This window comes from Canis lupus, chromosome 12 (genome assembly GCF_048164855.1).
Source record: "Canis lupus baileyi chromosome 12, mCanLup2.hap1, whole genome shotgun sequence".
Classification (NCBI taxonomy): Eukaryota; Metazoa; Chordata; class Mammalia; order Carnivora; family Canidae; genus Canis; species Canis lupus.
In genome coordinates, this window is record NC_132849.1 from 32,637,655 (window position 1) to 32,654,645 (window position 16,991).

General features: G+C 44.3%; 1 protein-coding gene across 24 annotated transcripts in view; it reads left to right on the top strand.

Annotated features, from left to right (window-relative positions):
* The window catches only part of SLC8A1 (solute carrier family 8 member A1), a 377,788-nt gene that overhangs the window by 52,758 nt on the left and 308,039 nt on the right, over positions 1 to 16,991 (top strand). For 6 of the 24 annotated variants that reach the window (XM_072770397.1, XM_072770400.1, XM_072770402.1 and 3 more), the window contains exon 1: positions 2,679 to 2,895. The exons of 4 other annotated variants lie outside the window; for them this stretch is intronic. In XM_072770397.1, the coding sequence (XP_072626498.1) occupies positions 2,827 to 2,895 (69 nt within the window). In that variant the 5' untranslated portion in view covers positions 2,679 to 2,826. Of the gene's footprint in view, positions 1 to 908; positions 1,183 to 1,497; positions 1,781 to 2,271; positions 2,469 to 2,677; positions 2,896 to 16,991 lie in introns of those variants that run through there. 14 more of the 24 variants (XM_072770396.1, XM_072770399.1, XM_072770406.1 and 11 more) reach the window with 8 other exon arrangements.

A 16,991-nucleotide genomic window follows, 5' to 3' on the forward strand; every position in this document is an offset into this window, starting at 1 on the left:
GTCACCCAGGTCACAAGCATGCTTATACTTCCAGAGAGTCTGAGCTCTCACTGAGTGGTCCTTAAGAGCAGGAATGGGCCACGCCCCTTCCACAGAAGCTGTTCCAATGACTTGTCGTCCACTCATATTTGCATTTAGCTCTATTGCTCAGTTCTTTCGCTTAGCCTCGTCCCATTTCCCGCGGGAGGAGTCCTTAGTTACATGCTACACTCTGTGTCATTTAGAAAGCAGCCACATTTCTCTCCAAGTCCTTTTCACTGAGTGTGAGCCAAATGTCTGCCTCTCACACTCCCTTGAAATCAGTACCCAAAGTAATTTTTGGCTAAGGACATACTCTCACAGAGAGATGGTGACCTTCTGCGTCTCCCCCACATGTCATTCTGTTTATACCTCCTAGTCAGTGCCGTCTAACGAAGTCTGTGGAAAGTCAAGAACATTTAACTCCTAGCCAGGAAAGGAAAATGTTTTTAGGGGACAATGAATGATTCCTGGGAATATACAAGGAGTAGCTTGGTTTCCTCCATCAGGATGTGTATCCTTCGCCACTAGATGGATGCAGCAGATCCTTGTTAATGAAAGCACAGTCCTCCTCCAGGCAGTACCAACATCGCTTGTTAAGTTTGCTAGAAATGCAGATCCTAGGCCTGCTCCAGATCTGCCACATAAGAAACTGTAATTCCCAGGTGATTCATATGCGCATTCCAGGATTGAGGGGGTATTGCGTCCAGAACAGTGGTTCTCAACCTTGGTTAGAAGTAGGAATCAACCAGTGAATCTTTAGGGAAAAAAAAAAAAAAAAAAGGTTACTGAGGCCTGGGTCCTACCCCTCTAGAGATTCCAAGTTAATCAGTCTGGGGTGTGGCCTAAGCACTGGGATTTTTATAGTCCAACAGTGGGATTCCTGGAGTCAGAATCGCCTTTCTCCTGTGGCCTGGCCGCCACAGAGCTGCAGGGTAGGCAGTGCGGAGGACTGCTCTACGGACTTAACTTTCTGCCTGGTGCTCTGATCCTCTCATCGCCTCCATACAGCGGCCCCTGACCCCTCACACCAAGGCGAGCTACACCACTGGTGAATGTCAACTGATGCTTTAAACACAAAAGCTTGGAGTCACTCTTGAGAACGACAACCACCAGGGTCTCAAGATGAGATGCTAAAATCTGCCTTTTTAACAAGCTTCCCAGGTGTGTCTCATGTGCAGCCAGGTTTGTGAACTCCACAGTGGGTCTAGCCTTTCATCCTGCCAAGTCATTAAGGATTTGTAAGGATGAATGAGCTGTCAAGAGAGCAAGGGCCTGGTGCAATGCTCCTTTATTAATTATGGGGAAGTGATGTATTGGCAATGATAATGCTTCTCTTGGAAAGGCCAATGAATGGTTCGTCGATCGCTGCATCAGATTTTTCCTAACTCAACCCTAATGCTCATCTTTTACTCCCCTGTGTAGCTTAGAAGCCGGCACGGCTTTCGCTTTAAACAGCTCCTTGGTCTTTATTCCCAGGTGAGGAGCCGCAATCTTTGAGGGAAATACCAACACGGAGCCTCTTTCAGGGATCCTGGCTGGGGAATACCTCTCCCCTCACCCCCCACATCCTCATCTGCTTGTGTCAGCAGCTTCTCGCCTCGGTTCTGCTGTGCATGTCTACACGTAGGAAAAACCCAGGGAAGATACAAGAGAAAAATCATTGATCCATCCCCAGGTCCCTTTGCTAAACGGACGCTTGCTTTAGCGGAGGGCTAGAAAGCGGGGGACCAAAGATCTATCTGGATTAACCATTTCAGAGGTGAGACCCGGGCAGGCAAGTCGGGGTGAGGGTTTTCCGAGGAAGGTTGCCCAGAAAAGTTGCAGCGCGGGTCCGCGCGTGTGACCGATGGGCCGGGTGCCCGAGGGAGCGCTAGCGCGCGGCCGCCACGCACTGCGGGGCCCGGGGCCGGGAGCGAATCGAGAAGCCTTCCCGGCGGCGGAGGCCGGGGGCCGGGGGCCCGGGGGGCTGGAAAGGCTGCCCGCCCGCCCGCCCGGGGCTCCAGAAACGCGCCGGCTCCTCTCCCGGGGCGGTCGCCGAGGGCGCGGGGGCCCGGCGGGCGGCGGCGGCGGCGGCGGCGGGGCCGAGCGCGCGTGGGAGCGAGTGCGAGGCTGCGGGCGGCGGGCGGCGGGCGGCGGGCGGCGGGCGGGCGAGTGTGCGCGGGAGGGAGGGGGAGCGCGCGCGCCGCCCGGCCCCGGCCCTCCCAGCCTCCCGGCCTCGGCGCCTGCCTCCCGCCCGCGCGCACCGGCTGCCCGCAGCCGCCGCTGCCGCTCGCGCCGCCGCTGCACGGGGGAGCCTGCCCGCCGCCGCCCGCTTCGTGCTTCCCCCCCCGAGGATGCGAGCGACCTCTTCCCTGAGGCCGGGAGCTATTTAAAAGGAGGGCGTGCGCCGTATCGCCTGCGAGCTGGAGGAGCTGGGGAAGGATCCATCCACACTGCCCCCAAACCAGGTAGGATCGCACGACGGGCAGCGGGAGCGAAGGGGTCGGCTGCCGCCAACTATTTTCCATTTCTTGTTCGTGAGGCTACACTTCCCTCTGCTTTGGCGAAGCACCAGCTGCTAAATTGTGTGTGTGTGTGTGTGTGTGTGTGTGCGCGCGCGCGCGCGTGTGTCCCTACACGTTTTCTGGGGTGTCCGCGCTTCTCGGGGAGCGAGACTGCTCGGGCTGGTGCGTCTGGGCGTGAGTGTGCCTGCCTTGCCGGAGCCGGCTGCCGGCCGAGGAAGAAAGGGCTGCTCAGGGAGATGCTGCGCCCTGCACGGCGCTGGGCTCCGGGGCTCCAGGGCGCGAAGAGCTAAGTGCACCCGGAATGCAGCGCTGCTGGGGAGCCGGGCGTCCCCACCCACTGGGCTCGGCTCCGCGGTCATCCCTCCTGCTGGTAATCCCTGGGGTCTCCCCCGAGGCCACGCTCGCGAGTCTCTTTTCCGGCCAGCTCTGGGTGCTCCTTCACCACGGACTGCGGAGAGGAGGGAGTTGTGGCCGGGGCAGGCGGATCAGGCAAGGGGGCGGGGGTGGGGTCGGGGGTGACAGCGGGAGAGGGGGCTGAAGGGTCCCCGTCTCTGGGCACTCCGCAGGGGTGTGCGTTGGGGATTCTGCACGCACGGGCATCTTCCCCCCACGAGATTCAAAGGGAACTTTGCAGCTGCATTATCTGCCTCTGGAGCTTTGCTGGCTCTTGGGGAAATGGTCTGTGTTCTCAGATGTGAGGATATCCTTCTTGGCTCCTCCTTAATGAAGAACAGGGAGGTCTTATGGGTGGACATTCGGCTAAAGAAACCAAATCTGCCCAGCTGATGCTTTTAAAAATACAGTATGTGTGCATCCTGGATTTTAAAAATCCGTCCCCCCCCCCCCCCCCCCAGGATTCTGTTGACTATTTGATGAATGACTGGGGCTGGCAATTTGTATTTCCCTCTCCAGACAAAGTGGCAGCGGTTGGGTTGAAAGCAGAGTGATCAAATTTAACAAAGAATTTTTTTTTTTTTTTTTTTGGAAGAGAGCAATAGTGCATGGTGTCCGCAGTCATTGGAAATAAAGTCATGCTTTGCACTGGGTATCTGTTTAACCCCCCCTTAGCCTGGCTCCCTTGCTGGCGCTCTGTATCTCTCCTGCTAGTCAGCCACTAGTGGTTGTGACTATAACAATACAAACTTTGTCCTGCTGGAGGTGTAAAGACTAAAAAGAGAAAAAAGGATATCAGTAGGAGGTGTAGTGGAAGAAGCTTTTTAAAAAATGACAGATGTGGTAAAGACAGTGCTGGCATCCAGATCATGGAGGAGCTAGCAGAGTAGGTGGAGATTCTGATCAGATCTGGTTAAAGGCATAGCTTTGAGTATCTCCAAATATGAGCAATTGAACACCCACAATCCAGCATCTCTGTGAAGATTTGCTAAGGGAAATGGGGAAACGGGGAGCAACCAGGAGGGGATTCTGCAAGTATACCTCCCACCCACGCCCCCCTAAACACACACTCACACACACACACACACACACACACACGCGCGCGCGCGCGCGCGCACACACACACTTACATGTTTTCTCTTTCTCAAAGCTACTCCTGCAGCAAGTCGGGAAAAGCGGGTGGAAATGTATCTAGATGTTTAATTCATTTCAGATAAGAAAACAAAACCAGAATAAGGGCGATCGCTTTTAGGTTCCTCTTTCAAATCCTGTGTCGTTTGGATTTAGCTCTATGGGTTTTCTAAACTTGCTTAATTGGCTGCTTAGGCTGGTGTGAAAGGAGGAAGGAAGGGAGAGCTAGCTCCATCTTTGGGGCCTCTGAGTGAGAAGGTGGGGGAAGACCCACTCACTTCATCAAGGAGCAAGATGTGTTTTCTTAAATGGTTTTCATTTTACAAATTCCGCCTGCTTGAAGAATTCCATTTGATTCTGGTGGCTATTTTGCTAAGATTTTTCCCACCTACTAAAAAAAAAGAGCCCTGATTTTTTTCCCCCTAAAATGGCTATTGTCTTGCATTGAATATGGAATGATTAATTACTAGGGAAATAAGGAACTGGATAGAGGTAAACGATTATTGACTGTTGAGCTATGCAAGGGTTGCAGAGGATGCAAGGGTCCACGACAATCAGACTTAATTTACTCTGTCTTGAAAGCTTAATAAGGCTGAAGAGGAGAGTGATGAATTAAAAGAATATGAAGGCTGTGCTTTGTATCTGTCTGTCTGTCTATATATTTACCCACCTACCTATCCATCTATCTTTCTATTTATTTTATCATGACTATTTAATGATTTCTGCTATATCATTTTGGATTAAGAGCTAGCTAACCATTTTGTTGACCATGAAGGGGAAGAGAGTGATAGCAGTGCTTTCACTGGAAGGAAGATAAGGTGTAGTCAGGACTGTATGCAGAAATTACATTAATTGCTCTTTGAAGCTTACTATGTTTTGAAAAAAAAAAATTCCAAGAGAGCTTCAGCATTTTGTTAGCAAGCTATATTTAACATGTTTTTTATCAGACAAAAATAGACTTTTATTTATCTTGCAAAGTAAACTCATGGTTTCTTCCCTCTCAGTATTTAATCTGTTTCTTTGAAAAAATAAATAATGATAAAAGCTCTGCAGATCCAATGAGGTTGCAGTCCTGCTTTAAAGCAAGTTAAAGCATTCATTTAGGTCATGGATATGTTTCCCCCAAAGTAAGTGCATTTTAGAACTTTGCCATCTGATTTTCGTGTTGCAGTTCAGTGAGAGGAGCCCTTTCTGCATGATGTCTTCAGGTAGAGGGAGCATATCATAAAGGTAGGTAGCAAGCAGTCTACCCCATCAGCATGGAAATAAACCAGGTGCAAGTTGAAATAAAAATTAAATCTGAAATAAGAAATATACGATTAAAAGAGTGTGGTAGAGCTCTACCTTGTATGTTTTATATTTTTGCAGTGTGGATGTTTGTTATTTTGAACCAAAAATTAAATTGTTGCTTTACATTTGCTGAGAATTTAGGGATCAACGTGTTGCAATCTTTCTCTTCTTGTTGCTCCTTTCATCCCTCCTGCTTTTTTTTTTTTCCTCACAAGGGATAGATGTCTCTTGCCAGAACATCTTCTAGTATTGTCCATACCTCATACTTAGAGCCCTCCCTCACCATAACCTATACCAGATAGTCTCCCATCTGATCAAATTCTCCTGCTCCCTCTTGTGGCAAATATTCTCCCTGACTTTCCCTAGATTTAAGAATTACAGCTCACATCACTCACAGTTCCCTTAGCTGTCTATCACTTGGGTTCTAATCCCAGTAATACTTGTGGCTAACCGAGCCAGTGGGTTCCTGAAACTACCCGTTTCCCGTTTTCTCTCTGAACAAAGGGATGTCTATCCCCTGGAGACATACTTGAGATTTAGTGGAAGTAAATGTCAGATGCTTTCTGACCCATTGGGATGGAACAGATTTGGGAAATGTGAGCTTTCAGAGTTGGCCTCTGAGATTTTGATTTGGACTCGGAGCTAGTCCGGTGGGGCCTCATTAAATGCAGTGAGATGATTTTCAGTTTTCTTTCTTTCTCTTCCAAAAGATACCTCTTTCCCTGTGTGTCTATGTCTCTCCATCTCTCTTTCTTTCTCTCTCTCTCTCTCACTGCCTCCCTCCCCAGGCTCTCATGCACACACACACACACACACACACCACAAAATATATTTTATACGACACATATTTTGAAGACTTAAGCTAATTAATAATTAGGTTTTCAGTAAGGTTTGTAAATCAGAAACCTACTTTCTGAACTGGAGACTTGTGGGGTAAACTACTCTCGCTGGCATGTTTTCATCAAGAGCAGCTCAGAATACAAATGAGGAGATCGGGTGCCTTCTTCCAGTGTGTTGGCTCAACTTGGAAGACAGTTGCTTGCAGCCCTCACTGCCTCAAGTGTTTTGTGTAGACTCCTTGCTGACAACTCTGATTGAACTCTAAATGTTTTATATCCACATCTCTGATTGTCCTTTGATCTGCGTAGCGAAGAGAGTATGGTACCTAACAAGATAGACAGAGGTTCAAGAGAATCACAGTTGCTCTTTACCTGAAAAACTTTTTTTTTCTTTTTTAAAGATTTTATTTCTTTATTCATGAGACACACAGAAGAGGCAGAGGGCAGAGGCAGAGGCAGAGGGAGAAGCAGGCTCCCTGCGGGGAGCCTGATGCGGAACTTGATCCCAGGACCCCAGGATCATGCCCTGCACATGATCGCTCAACCACTGAGCCATTCAGGTGCCCCCTCTTTACCTGAAACTTTCTAGCCAATTTCAAGAGGAAGAGGAGGACATAGGGAAAGAGAAAATGAAGGAAATGTGTGTGTGGTCAAAGGCAAGTACATTTTAGGCAGCCGCCTCTAAAGTGATTTGGTGGGGGCGGGGGTGGGCAAAACATCCTTGGATTGGAAGCATTTATCCATTTACCAACATAAGATCAGAAATTCTCACTATTAGACATTCGCTTGAATAAAGTCATTCTATCTGGTAGATCTTTAACAAAATACAATGACACCAGGTAGGAAAGAGCCACCCTGAATTCTTATAAACCACTGACATCTGTTCATTCGTCAACTTATATTGGTTTATCAGGTCAGCTGACAGAAAAGTCTTGAGGGCCTGAAACACAGGAAGGTACAGGAGAAGTGAAAGTAGTTTGAAACTAGGTTGGTGCCCTGTTTGTGCCCTCAGTGGCTCCTTCTGGTGGGGAAGTGTGAGGGACCTGCCTGCCCAGGAACAGGGCCGCTTTGGGGGAGTAGAGAGTAGCCAGGCAGAGACAACATACACTTCCATGCTGAAATTTTACTTCTGGCACAGCAAAAATATAAAAAATCTGATCCTTTCTGGGAAACTTAGCCTCTTGAATTCCTCTGAGAAGGGGCAAATTATGTTCCCCAGTGTGAATGTTCCCCAATTATATCCCTAAAATCTTGAATGGCTTCTACTATATGTCATCTTGGAATATTCATACCAGTACCCTACAAAACGCACATGCGATGCCAGTTCAGACAAATGGCTGCTTGCGTATACAGTAGACATAGAAAAATAAATTTAAATATTAAAATTCATCTTAATTTTAAAAAAAAGAATCACTTAGGTGTCATTACACGTGAAGTCAAAAATAATTAATAGTTTCTTCATTGGATCTAAAGTGAAATGAAATCAGACAGCCAAGAGGGTGATTCAGCAATTTACTCCAGCACAACTGTGACATTTATTGAGCACTAACTGTATGCAAGGCACTGTGCTGGGCTTTTCAGACAATGCAGATGATGAAGAGGAGTTATTTGACAGCTCCTGAGTGCTCATTGTATGCCCAGGGCCAATCTAGGCACTCTGAATGTGTTTTCTCATTTAATGCTCATAAGTGCCCTGCAAGGAAGCATCCTTATTATGATTTAAAGATGAAGACAGTGGCTCAGTTAAATAACTTATTCGAGAGTTAATAGGTGATAGTACCAGTTTTTGATGCTGTTCACAAGCTACTTTCATTGTGCCACGTTCTCTATTCTTCAGGATGTCATGGTCTAGAACACCTAAATGCTGGGCCAATGGAGAAATATTGCTACAATTGTCTAATGAGCAAAATGCTGTAGAGTTGAAAGGAAGAAGAGAATATTGGAAGAGACTTCATGGAGGAGGCATTTTAGTTCATTTTTAAAGAGTGAAAAGGGCTTCTGAAATAAATAAAGCCCTGGATGGCACAGTTGTTAAGCATTCGACTCTTGGTTTCAGCTCAGGTCATGATCTCAGGGTCCTGGGACAGAGCCCCACGTTCAACCCCGAGTGGGGCTTCATGCTCAGAATCTGCTTGAGACTCTCTTCTGCCCCTCCCCACCATGCACACACATGCGCTGTCTCTCTCAAAAATAAATAAAATAACATAAATACAGCCTAGCCATTTTTGAAACATGTAAACCAGACCCAGCTAATTTATGCCAAGCACAACCCTGGGGCAATGTTAGGGCCATTTCTAGACTTTTAAAATCAGCTGTGTGTCCCAGTCAGAACCATGCCATGGGAACAGTGGATCTGGAACAAATGATAGCATAAGCCACTGCACATGTGTATTTTACAAAATTCAGGATGAATTTCCAGCATGGCCTTTAAAGAGAGACACTGTAAGAGTCTGAGAGGTCAGACAAAGGATAGACCACTCTTAAATTTGATGGTTATGTTTTCTGGGCTGTTACAGGTGGTTTTTGTTCCGCTCCCCCTCCTTTTTTTTTTTTTTTTTTGGCACTGAATGGCTCTGGTGCTTTCTCTCTTGAGCTTCTTGAACTTTGAACTTTTCCTGCTCCTCATAAAGCACAGGACCCAGGGCCAGCTGTGGCTCTGCCCTGCTCGATGTATAGTACCTAGTCCTAACAGCAAGTTTAGAGAATTCAACTGCTTACCCTTCCCACAAACCTAAACTTCCTGCATAGACCATGGTAGAGCCTCTAAAGTGAACGGCATCCAGCAGGAGTGAAAGGATAGAGTTTGGGGAGGTGCTAAGTCATATCAAATGCCTCTCAGAAGTTCCAAGCCACTCTTCCAAAATAATCCACCTGCCAGATGTTGGGGGATGGGAGCTCCCTGAAGCTGAAATTTATGAATTGGTGCTGGGCAGAGTTGATGGCTCTTTTTCCCCTACCTCCTCACTGCCTCTTCTCTCCTGGTCCTGCAACTGTTAACAGCCCCTTTTAGGATTAGCTTCTCCTTCTTCGTGCTCTTGCTGCTTAGAACCACAGCTTTCTCTAGAAGGGATCACAGCAGAGATCAAATGGTTCTTTTTAAACAAATGAGCAAATGAAGGTCATAGAAAGTAAATGACTTTTGAGAGGGAAATAGGAGCAGATTGAATTCATATCTAGGGCTCTGAGGCCATGTCACCAAAGTCACATCTTCCTTTTTTGTCTGATCCTGTAGAAGGCCTCCAGAAATGTATCTGTGATTTCTGGCCTCAGGAGTCCCTGGATGTCTCTTAATGATTCCCCAAGGTAGAAAGACAATGATGACTTTTCCTTCTAGGTTGAGGGTATTGACCAACAGAATGAGGAACCCTAGAATAGTCAGGCTAAAGTTCTCTCAGGTCAATAGGCATATCATGACAGTCATAATATTTATTTGAATTCAACAAATGGTATATCTAACATCATGCTAGGTGCTTCCCTCTGCTTCATTCTGCTCATCTATCAAATGGAAATGATAACGGTAAGAAGCCATCTGGGGTTTTTGTGAGGCATAATACATTAATACTTGTAAAACATTGGGAAGGGTTTCTGGCATGTGAGTGCTCAGTAAAGATTTGCTCTTATTCCTTGAGATGAATAGTGAGTCTCTGTCTCTGCCTGTGTGCCTTTACATGTACATGCTGATTGTGGGAGGTTGCCATGGAGAGGAGGAAGATAAGGACATACATAATGACATATACCACAGGTCACAAAACTGTTTTTCAAATGGCCACATAGTAAACATTTTTGGCTTTGTGGACCACAGCGCCTGTCACAATTATTCGACACTGCTGTTGTAGCATGAAAGCATCCATTGACAATACTTAAATGAATGGGCATGCTGTGTGCCCTAAGATATTATTTATTGACACTGAAATTTGAACATCCTATAATTTTCACATCATGACACATTCTTTTTTTGTTGCTTTAGTTATTTAAAAAAGTAAAAAAAAAATTTAATGAAATGGGCCCCATAAAAATATGCGGCAGGCTACATTTGACCTGTTGACTGTAGTTTGCCAACTCCCGACACACTGCTAGATTGTGAGAGATGCAAAGGCAAAATCAGTGAGCTTGAAGAATCCTAGCAGTTGGGGTTGGTGTCCTGCGAAGAGAGGTGGCCTAGAATCTAAGACCTTGTGTTAGAGCCAAACTCTGTCAAATTTGAGATGTGTGGCTTTGAAAAAGTCTTTTAAATTATCGTGGCCTGAGTTTTCGTGTTGGGGAAAGGGGGTAGGGGCAAAGTTAGATGGCTGTCAGGGGCCTTCCTGGTAATAAAAACAGTTTTATAAAGAGAAATTGGAAATTTAAGATGGATCATGGAAGGCAGGTAGAAAAGCATGAGAAAGGAAAACATGGTGCATATTTGGGTAATTTTTATTTAGTAGCTTAGTTGACTACCAGGAACAGTAACCCTGGCAACATAGACATGTGCTGTATTATGATGATGACCTTGAATGTCAAAGCAAGGGATTAGGGTATCACAGTTTCCTATTGTTAGCAAAATTCCCCAGTTTTACAGGTTAGTCTGAGAAAGGGCAAATGCCATGTCCAGTGCCACAGGAAATCAAAACCATCATGAAACAGTTTTTATAGTGTCTGTATATTTGTGATGCAATGGTCTTGTAAAGGTTTTTACTGAAAAACTACCATTAGCCAGTCTTTCTTACTGACAATAAATTATTAATAATAATAAAAAAAAATGGTCCTGGAGAACTGAGACCAGCACTCATTTCTTTTGGCTCCCAGACCAATGATCCTTTTTCCCACCTCATTGCCCCCAGCAGAGTGGTACAATGAAATTAACTGCAATTACGTGATTGTGACCTCAGAGGGGCAAGTCAAAAAAATTACAGAAGCCATTTGACTGTTTTCCTTTTTTAAGATAGATTTATTTATTTATTTATTTATTTATTTATTTATTTATTTAAGAAAGAGAGCACACAAGAGCTTGCATAAGCAGGGGGAGGAGCAGAGAGAGAGAGAGAGAGAGGGAGAGAGAGAGTTTTAAGCTGACTCCACGCTGAGAAAGGAGCCTGTTGTGAGGCTGGATCCCACAACCCTGAGATCATGACCTAAGCGGAAATCAAGAGTCGGGAACCAATTGAGCCACCCAGGTGCTCCTCCCCCTGGTTTTGGCTTTGAGTATTTTCTAAACATGATCTCATCTCCCAGCATATCTTAGAAGGTCTGTGAGTATCACCATTACACAGAAAGTGAATTGCAAAAAGTTTAACCCAAGACCTGGCAACCCAACCATCTTTTGCCTGGCTTCCTGCTGACTATCTTAATTTTTAGCTCACATGTTATTTCTTTAAGCAAAGCTTTCCCTAATACCCTAGGAGGTCAGGTCCTCCATTAGTTACTCTTGTAGGGCAGTGTTTTGCCTTTACAACATTTATTAGAGTTAATAATTATGTTTCTTTTCGAAATAATTTAAATTAACGCCTGTCATCTGTCTTCCCTGCTGCATAATACATTCCAGAAGGGGAGAGATTTGTCTGTTTACTTCATGGCTCTAGCCCCAGTGCCTCTCCCACTCCAGACACGTAATAGACATTTAGGGTTTGTTGAATGAATGAGTGAATGAATGTTCTTGCATAAGTCATTGATACTGATGAAAACATTTCTTGCTTAAAAGGCAGAAGTTACTCTCTTCACTTGCTAATTAAATAATCAGATGATTGGCATTTCTTCTTCCACTGACTTTTTTTTCTCCAATCTTCCCCACTGGCTTTTCTCCAGTCCTGGCCTATCACAAGAAAACCATAACATAATGGTCTTGGCATAGTTACTAACATTAAAACCGTAACCCTTCAGCCAATATTTAAACAATTCTTCAAATATACGTGTAAAGGGATTGGTGTAAAGGACATATTCACTAGATGCTTTATCTCATGGAGAAACTGTGTGTTTCATAAACTCTGCTCAGGGATTTGTGTAAAAGTTTCATGTTTTCCCATAAGCTATTCAATTTATTCCTCTAAATACTAAAATTTGGCTACTTCCTTTGTAAGCTGCTTCCATTTTAAAAACTTTACTTGGGGGATCCCTGGGTGGCTCAGCGGTTTAGCACCTGCCTTTGGCCCAGGGCGCGATCCTGGAGTCCCAGGATCAAGTCCCATGTCGGGCTCCCTGCATAGAGCCTGCTTCTCCCTCTGCCTGTGTCTCTCTGCCTCTCTCTCCCTCTCTCTCTCTCTCTCTCTCTCCATCTATCATGAATAAATAAATAAAATCTTTAAAAAAAAAACTTTACTTGTTCTATATACATATACACCTGGTTTTAAAGCCATGTCACTGTGTAGATTGTCAGAAACTTTAGAAAATTGTAGCACAGAATATTGATGAAGGGTCACCATTACATGAGCATCTATCAACTCGAGTTTTAAAAAATATTTCTTGGGTTCCAGGTGGCTCAGTGGTTGAGCGTCTGCCTTTGGCTCAGGGCATGATCCCAGGGTCCTGGGATTGAATTTCACATTGGACTCCCCATAGGGAGCCTGCTTCTCCCTTTGCCTCTCTCTATGTGTCTCTCATAAGTAAATAAGTAAAAAATCTTTTAAAAAATAAAAATATTTCTTTTTACTTCCTTCTTCTGCTTTTCTTAAGAGCATCTTATTCTTTTAAGGACTGTGATTTAACACTATGCAGGAAAATTTAAAAGACTCAAACTTCAAGTTGATAGGGTTCCATCTCTTGAAAAGCAATCTACTTGAAGATGAAGTTTAATGACTCAGGGAAAAAGCTGATGAAATTCACCAGCCTCTGCTCACATAACCAGCATTTTCCTTGGTAAAAAAAGATTAAAAAAAAACAAAAACATGCTGGATGTTCCTATCACATAGGTTGAAATTAGATTCTGTATTAAACAGCCCTAGTCCCAAGAGGCAGACTAGAATGCAAAAGCGACAACAAAATTTACCCTTGAGCTGAGGTAAAGAGAGGGAAGGGTGATGCACGTAAAGACCCTATAATTTCAAAAGCACAACTTTCCACACCACCCAAGGATTCAGGTTTGGGGTTTCTATTTCTACATATTGTCTACTCTATTCAGGACTTGTGCATGGAACTTGGATGGAAGGTCTCCAAAGGCTTCCATTTATCCTGGATCTTTGTCACATGTTGGTGTAGTGTCCTAGCAATCCTTAGATGTTTCTATTTAAAGACAGCAGAACTAACCCTTGGCAAAATTTTTTTTTGTCTGTTTGTTTGTTTACATTTTTTTCCTTTTTTAAATAATAAATTTATTTTTTATTAGTGTTCAATTTGCCAAACCCTTGGCAAAATTATGAAGTAGATATAAGTTACTCCTGATGCTTTAACCTCCTCTTTGGGGGCCCATGAGATCTCCTATCTTCTCCATTGTCCAGATCTCTTCTGCTTCCCCCTTGATTCACTAAGGGGTTCTATATTTTGATGCTATCTGCAGTCCTAATCTGTGAGAAAGAAAGCTCTTTTGATCTGTTATTTCACATCAACATTTTACTGATATTGCAAGAAACACTATCCTCTAATTTTTAGGCACTGCTATCCAGTACCTCACCTAAGTGCTTTGCTCTGCAATCTGTGTTTGCTCAGAAGACTCCCTGCTGGTTCTACTCCCTACCTAGTTCTGCCCTTTATTCCGGTGCCCTAAGGGGTGGTGCCAAGACTGCCTCTATCAAATCAGCTGGGTGCTTGCTAAAGTTCAAATTTGGGTTTTCTCTTTAGAGATACTGTACATCTGGTGATGACACCCAGTTATCTGGATATTAATGAATTTCCCAAGTGTTTTGTGGGTGAACTTAAATGGAAGCAGCAGCGCTCTATGCCTTATGCACACCATTCTTTCCTTCTAGAATGTCCTCTCACTCTTTCTAGCTAACTGTTTGAGTTGCTTGAAGACTGTCAGTTCATCTGGTGCAGGTGCAATTATCTCTGTAATCCCCATAGTGCTGGCTTTGGTGCTTTGCACATATACACACACAGTGCATGCTCAATGAATAAATGACTGGTCCACTCTCTAGAGCCAGAAATACAGAGAGGGCTGTGCTTCACTCAGAAACACATTTCTTAAGGTGAAACGTCAACAAGCTAGTGTGGAAAATATTTTTAGGTAGTAAATCGTTTTCGGTGACCCAGATATAAAGGCACGCATATGACCTCATTTTTTGCTACCAGTGTGTAAGGTTGGACATCAGAGGCTGCTCTTTCTCTTCAGGGTGGATGGTGAACAAATTATTATCTGAAATAGTTATTGTTGTCCATCATGAGGCCTCTGAAAGATTTGCAGGGTACAATCAAGGTGCTCCAAGGCCTTGCTTCCAGGAGTTCACTACGCTTAGAAACCTTAGGTGGTGGAACAGTAGGCTGAGCAATCTGCGGTTTCTAGAAACCTGGTTGTATTAATCCAGGAGCTCAGGTGCATTAACCTGGGAACGAGGCAGTCTGCTCTGAGGGTGTCAAGGTGCATCCATGATCTATCTCACTGTCTGAATGCCTGGAAAGCCTCTCCTTTACTGTGATTCTCTAGTAATGAAAGAGTTCTGTTCCAGAAAGGAGATTCACACTTGACTTTTGTAATACCTCTGTAGAATGTGAGCTTCTTGGAGGATATTATCTTATTCATCTTTTTAACACAATATCTGGCATATGGGAGTGGCTAAGAAAAGCTTGGCAGACAAAACCATGAATGAATGTGTTGTTTTCCTGTAGCTTTGGATTACTTACTGGTTTAAAAATTAAAATAAAATAGAATAAAATAAAAAGTATTGGCCCTAGGACAGCAAATTTGTGAGCTGCATTGAAATTCTTGAGAAAATACTGGTTTATTGTTATTAAAGTATTAACTTGTTGTGCTAAAATTCAGTGTCATTCTCCCCAGCTCCACCCATCTTGTATTTTAGTTTTGCCTGCTCACTGCTAGGATTTCTTTCTCTATTTTCTTTTTCTCCTGACCAAATGGAAAAACCTTGAGATTATTACATGGCTTTGGCGTGATTTCAGACCTCAGATTTTAGCTGATGATCCCCCAAATGGATCATCTTTCCCTCTCTACGTGAGGAATAAGAAGGCTTACGAAGCCCTTACTCCAGAGGGTGGGGAGGGACGAGACAGGAGAGGCAAGCATGAAGGCTCTTGTTAAGATAGTGCAAACAACGACATACATTTATTCAGGGGGAAAGGAGGGCAGCATGGAAATGTTATTCCTCACTAAGTAGGGAGTTCTTTGCTAACCAGAGAACAGTACTGTTCACCTAGGTAGTGAAACCAAACAAAAAATGCTGCCATTTTGGAAAGCACGATGGTATAATTAAGACAAAGTGCCTGGATTAAAATCCCAGTTCACTTATGTTTGTACAACTTCAGCTAGTTTACTTTTACAAATCATTTATTTTTCTCATTTGTAAAATGAGAATGATAATACCTCCTTGCAATATTGTCAGAAAGGTCAGGGACAGTGAATGCAAAGCAGTCAGTAAAGCACCTGGGACAAAGCATGTGCTCAGTCAGTGGTTTTGGTCATTATTGTCAGAATTTGGCATTTATGACAATAAGGGGGGCCCTTACTCTGCCCTTGGCACTGGCAAAATGAATCCAAGGACGGTCCTGGCCCAAGATTAGCAGAGCAGCTTCCCTTTGAATTCCTCTCTATTTATTTAGTATTGAAAGACTCTCTTTATTCTCCAGCTTTCTTTCTCTTATATTTCCATGCCAGTGTGCAGAGTTAATTTATTTAAATTTAAATTCTTGATGCACTTTCCCTTTTATGAGGCATCTGTAATGGAGCTGATTTTTGGTTGGTGCTTGACCAGATGTCTTTTTATTGTTCTGAAAGGAGAAGAGATGCTTAATTGAGGATGTCCAAAATATCAGGACCCTCTCAACAGAGCAGATGAACTTGGCATTACAAAAGAAATCAGCCAGCCAGGGCTCATGTAGGAAGACCCATCCCCAGGTGCCGGGGAAAGTGTCAGAGCCCCAGTTCCTCTATGCTGGAGGCCAGTTCTTCCAGCCTGAGGTTCTCTGCCTATGAGCCTGTATCACATTTCCTCTCCTCCACCCAATACCGATATTGGCTTTTCAGTGTAGTGTGATATTGGCCTCTGCTCATTTTAGGGGCATCCGCTTCACACAGGGCACATTTTTAAATGCAAATGCCTAGTCAGAGCTCCCAGATTCTGATTTACCTTCAGAGATTTGGTGAATCAGCACATGACCCCATGAGGACTATTTTATTCATTCAATAAGCAGGTGCCACGTATCTTTTATGTGCCAGATTCTGCTCTAGGAACTGGAGATCCATCAATGAACAAGAGAGACAAAAATCTCCACCTATACAGAGTTTATGTCTATCAGAGAAAGAAAGGCAATAAATAGAACCATTACATAAATTATATTAACACATAAACAGTAATAAGTTCTACATAGAAAAACAAAGTAGGAGAAAGGGCCATGGATGACATCTCATGACTTTTCAATAACTTCTTCGCTATTTTAAATCTGAAACTCACCTTTCTGCTTTTGGCCACATTGCCTGACCATTACCCGAGGGGCTTCCTTTGATGAATGAGGTGACTGTTTTCTGACGTGGCACAGGATTCTCTGACTGTAGTCTCATACGTTCAACCGGTGTGAGCCCCTTATATGACCTCTCTCTGCCTGTACTCTAGAGGACCTGTCCCAATTTACTAAGTAACAAAGAGGAAATGCTCTCTTTGAGAAGAAAAAAGAAAAAGGTGATAGCAGAGAGTCAACATGGAGACAGAGCTCCCTAGTAACGTGTAGTCGTGGTCCG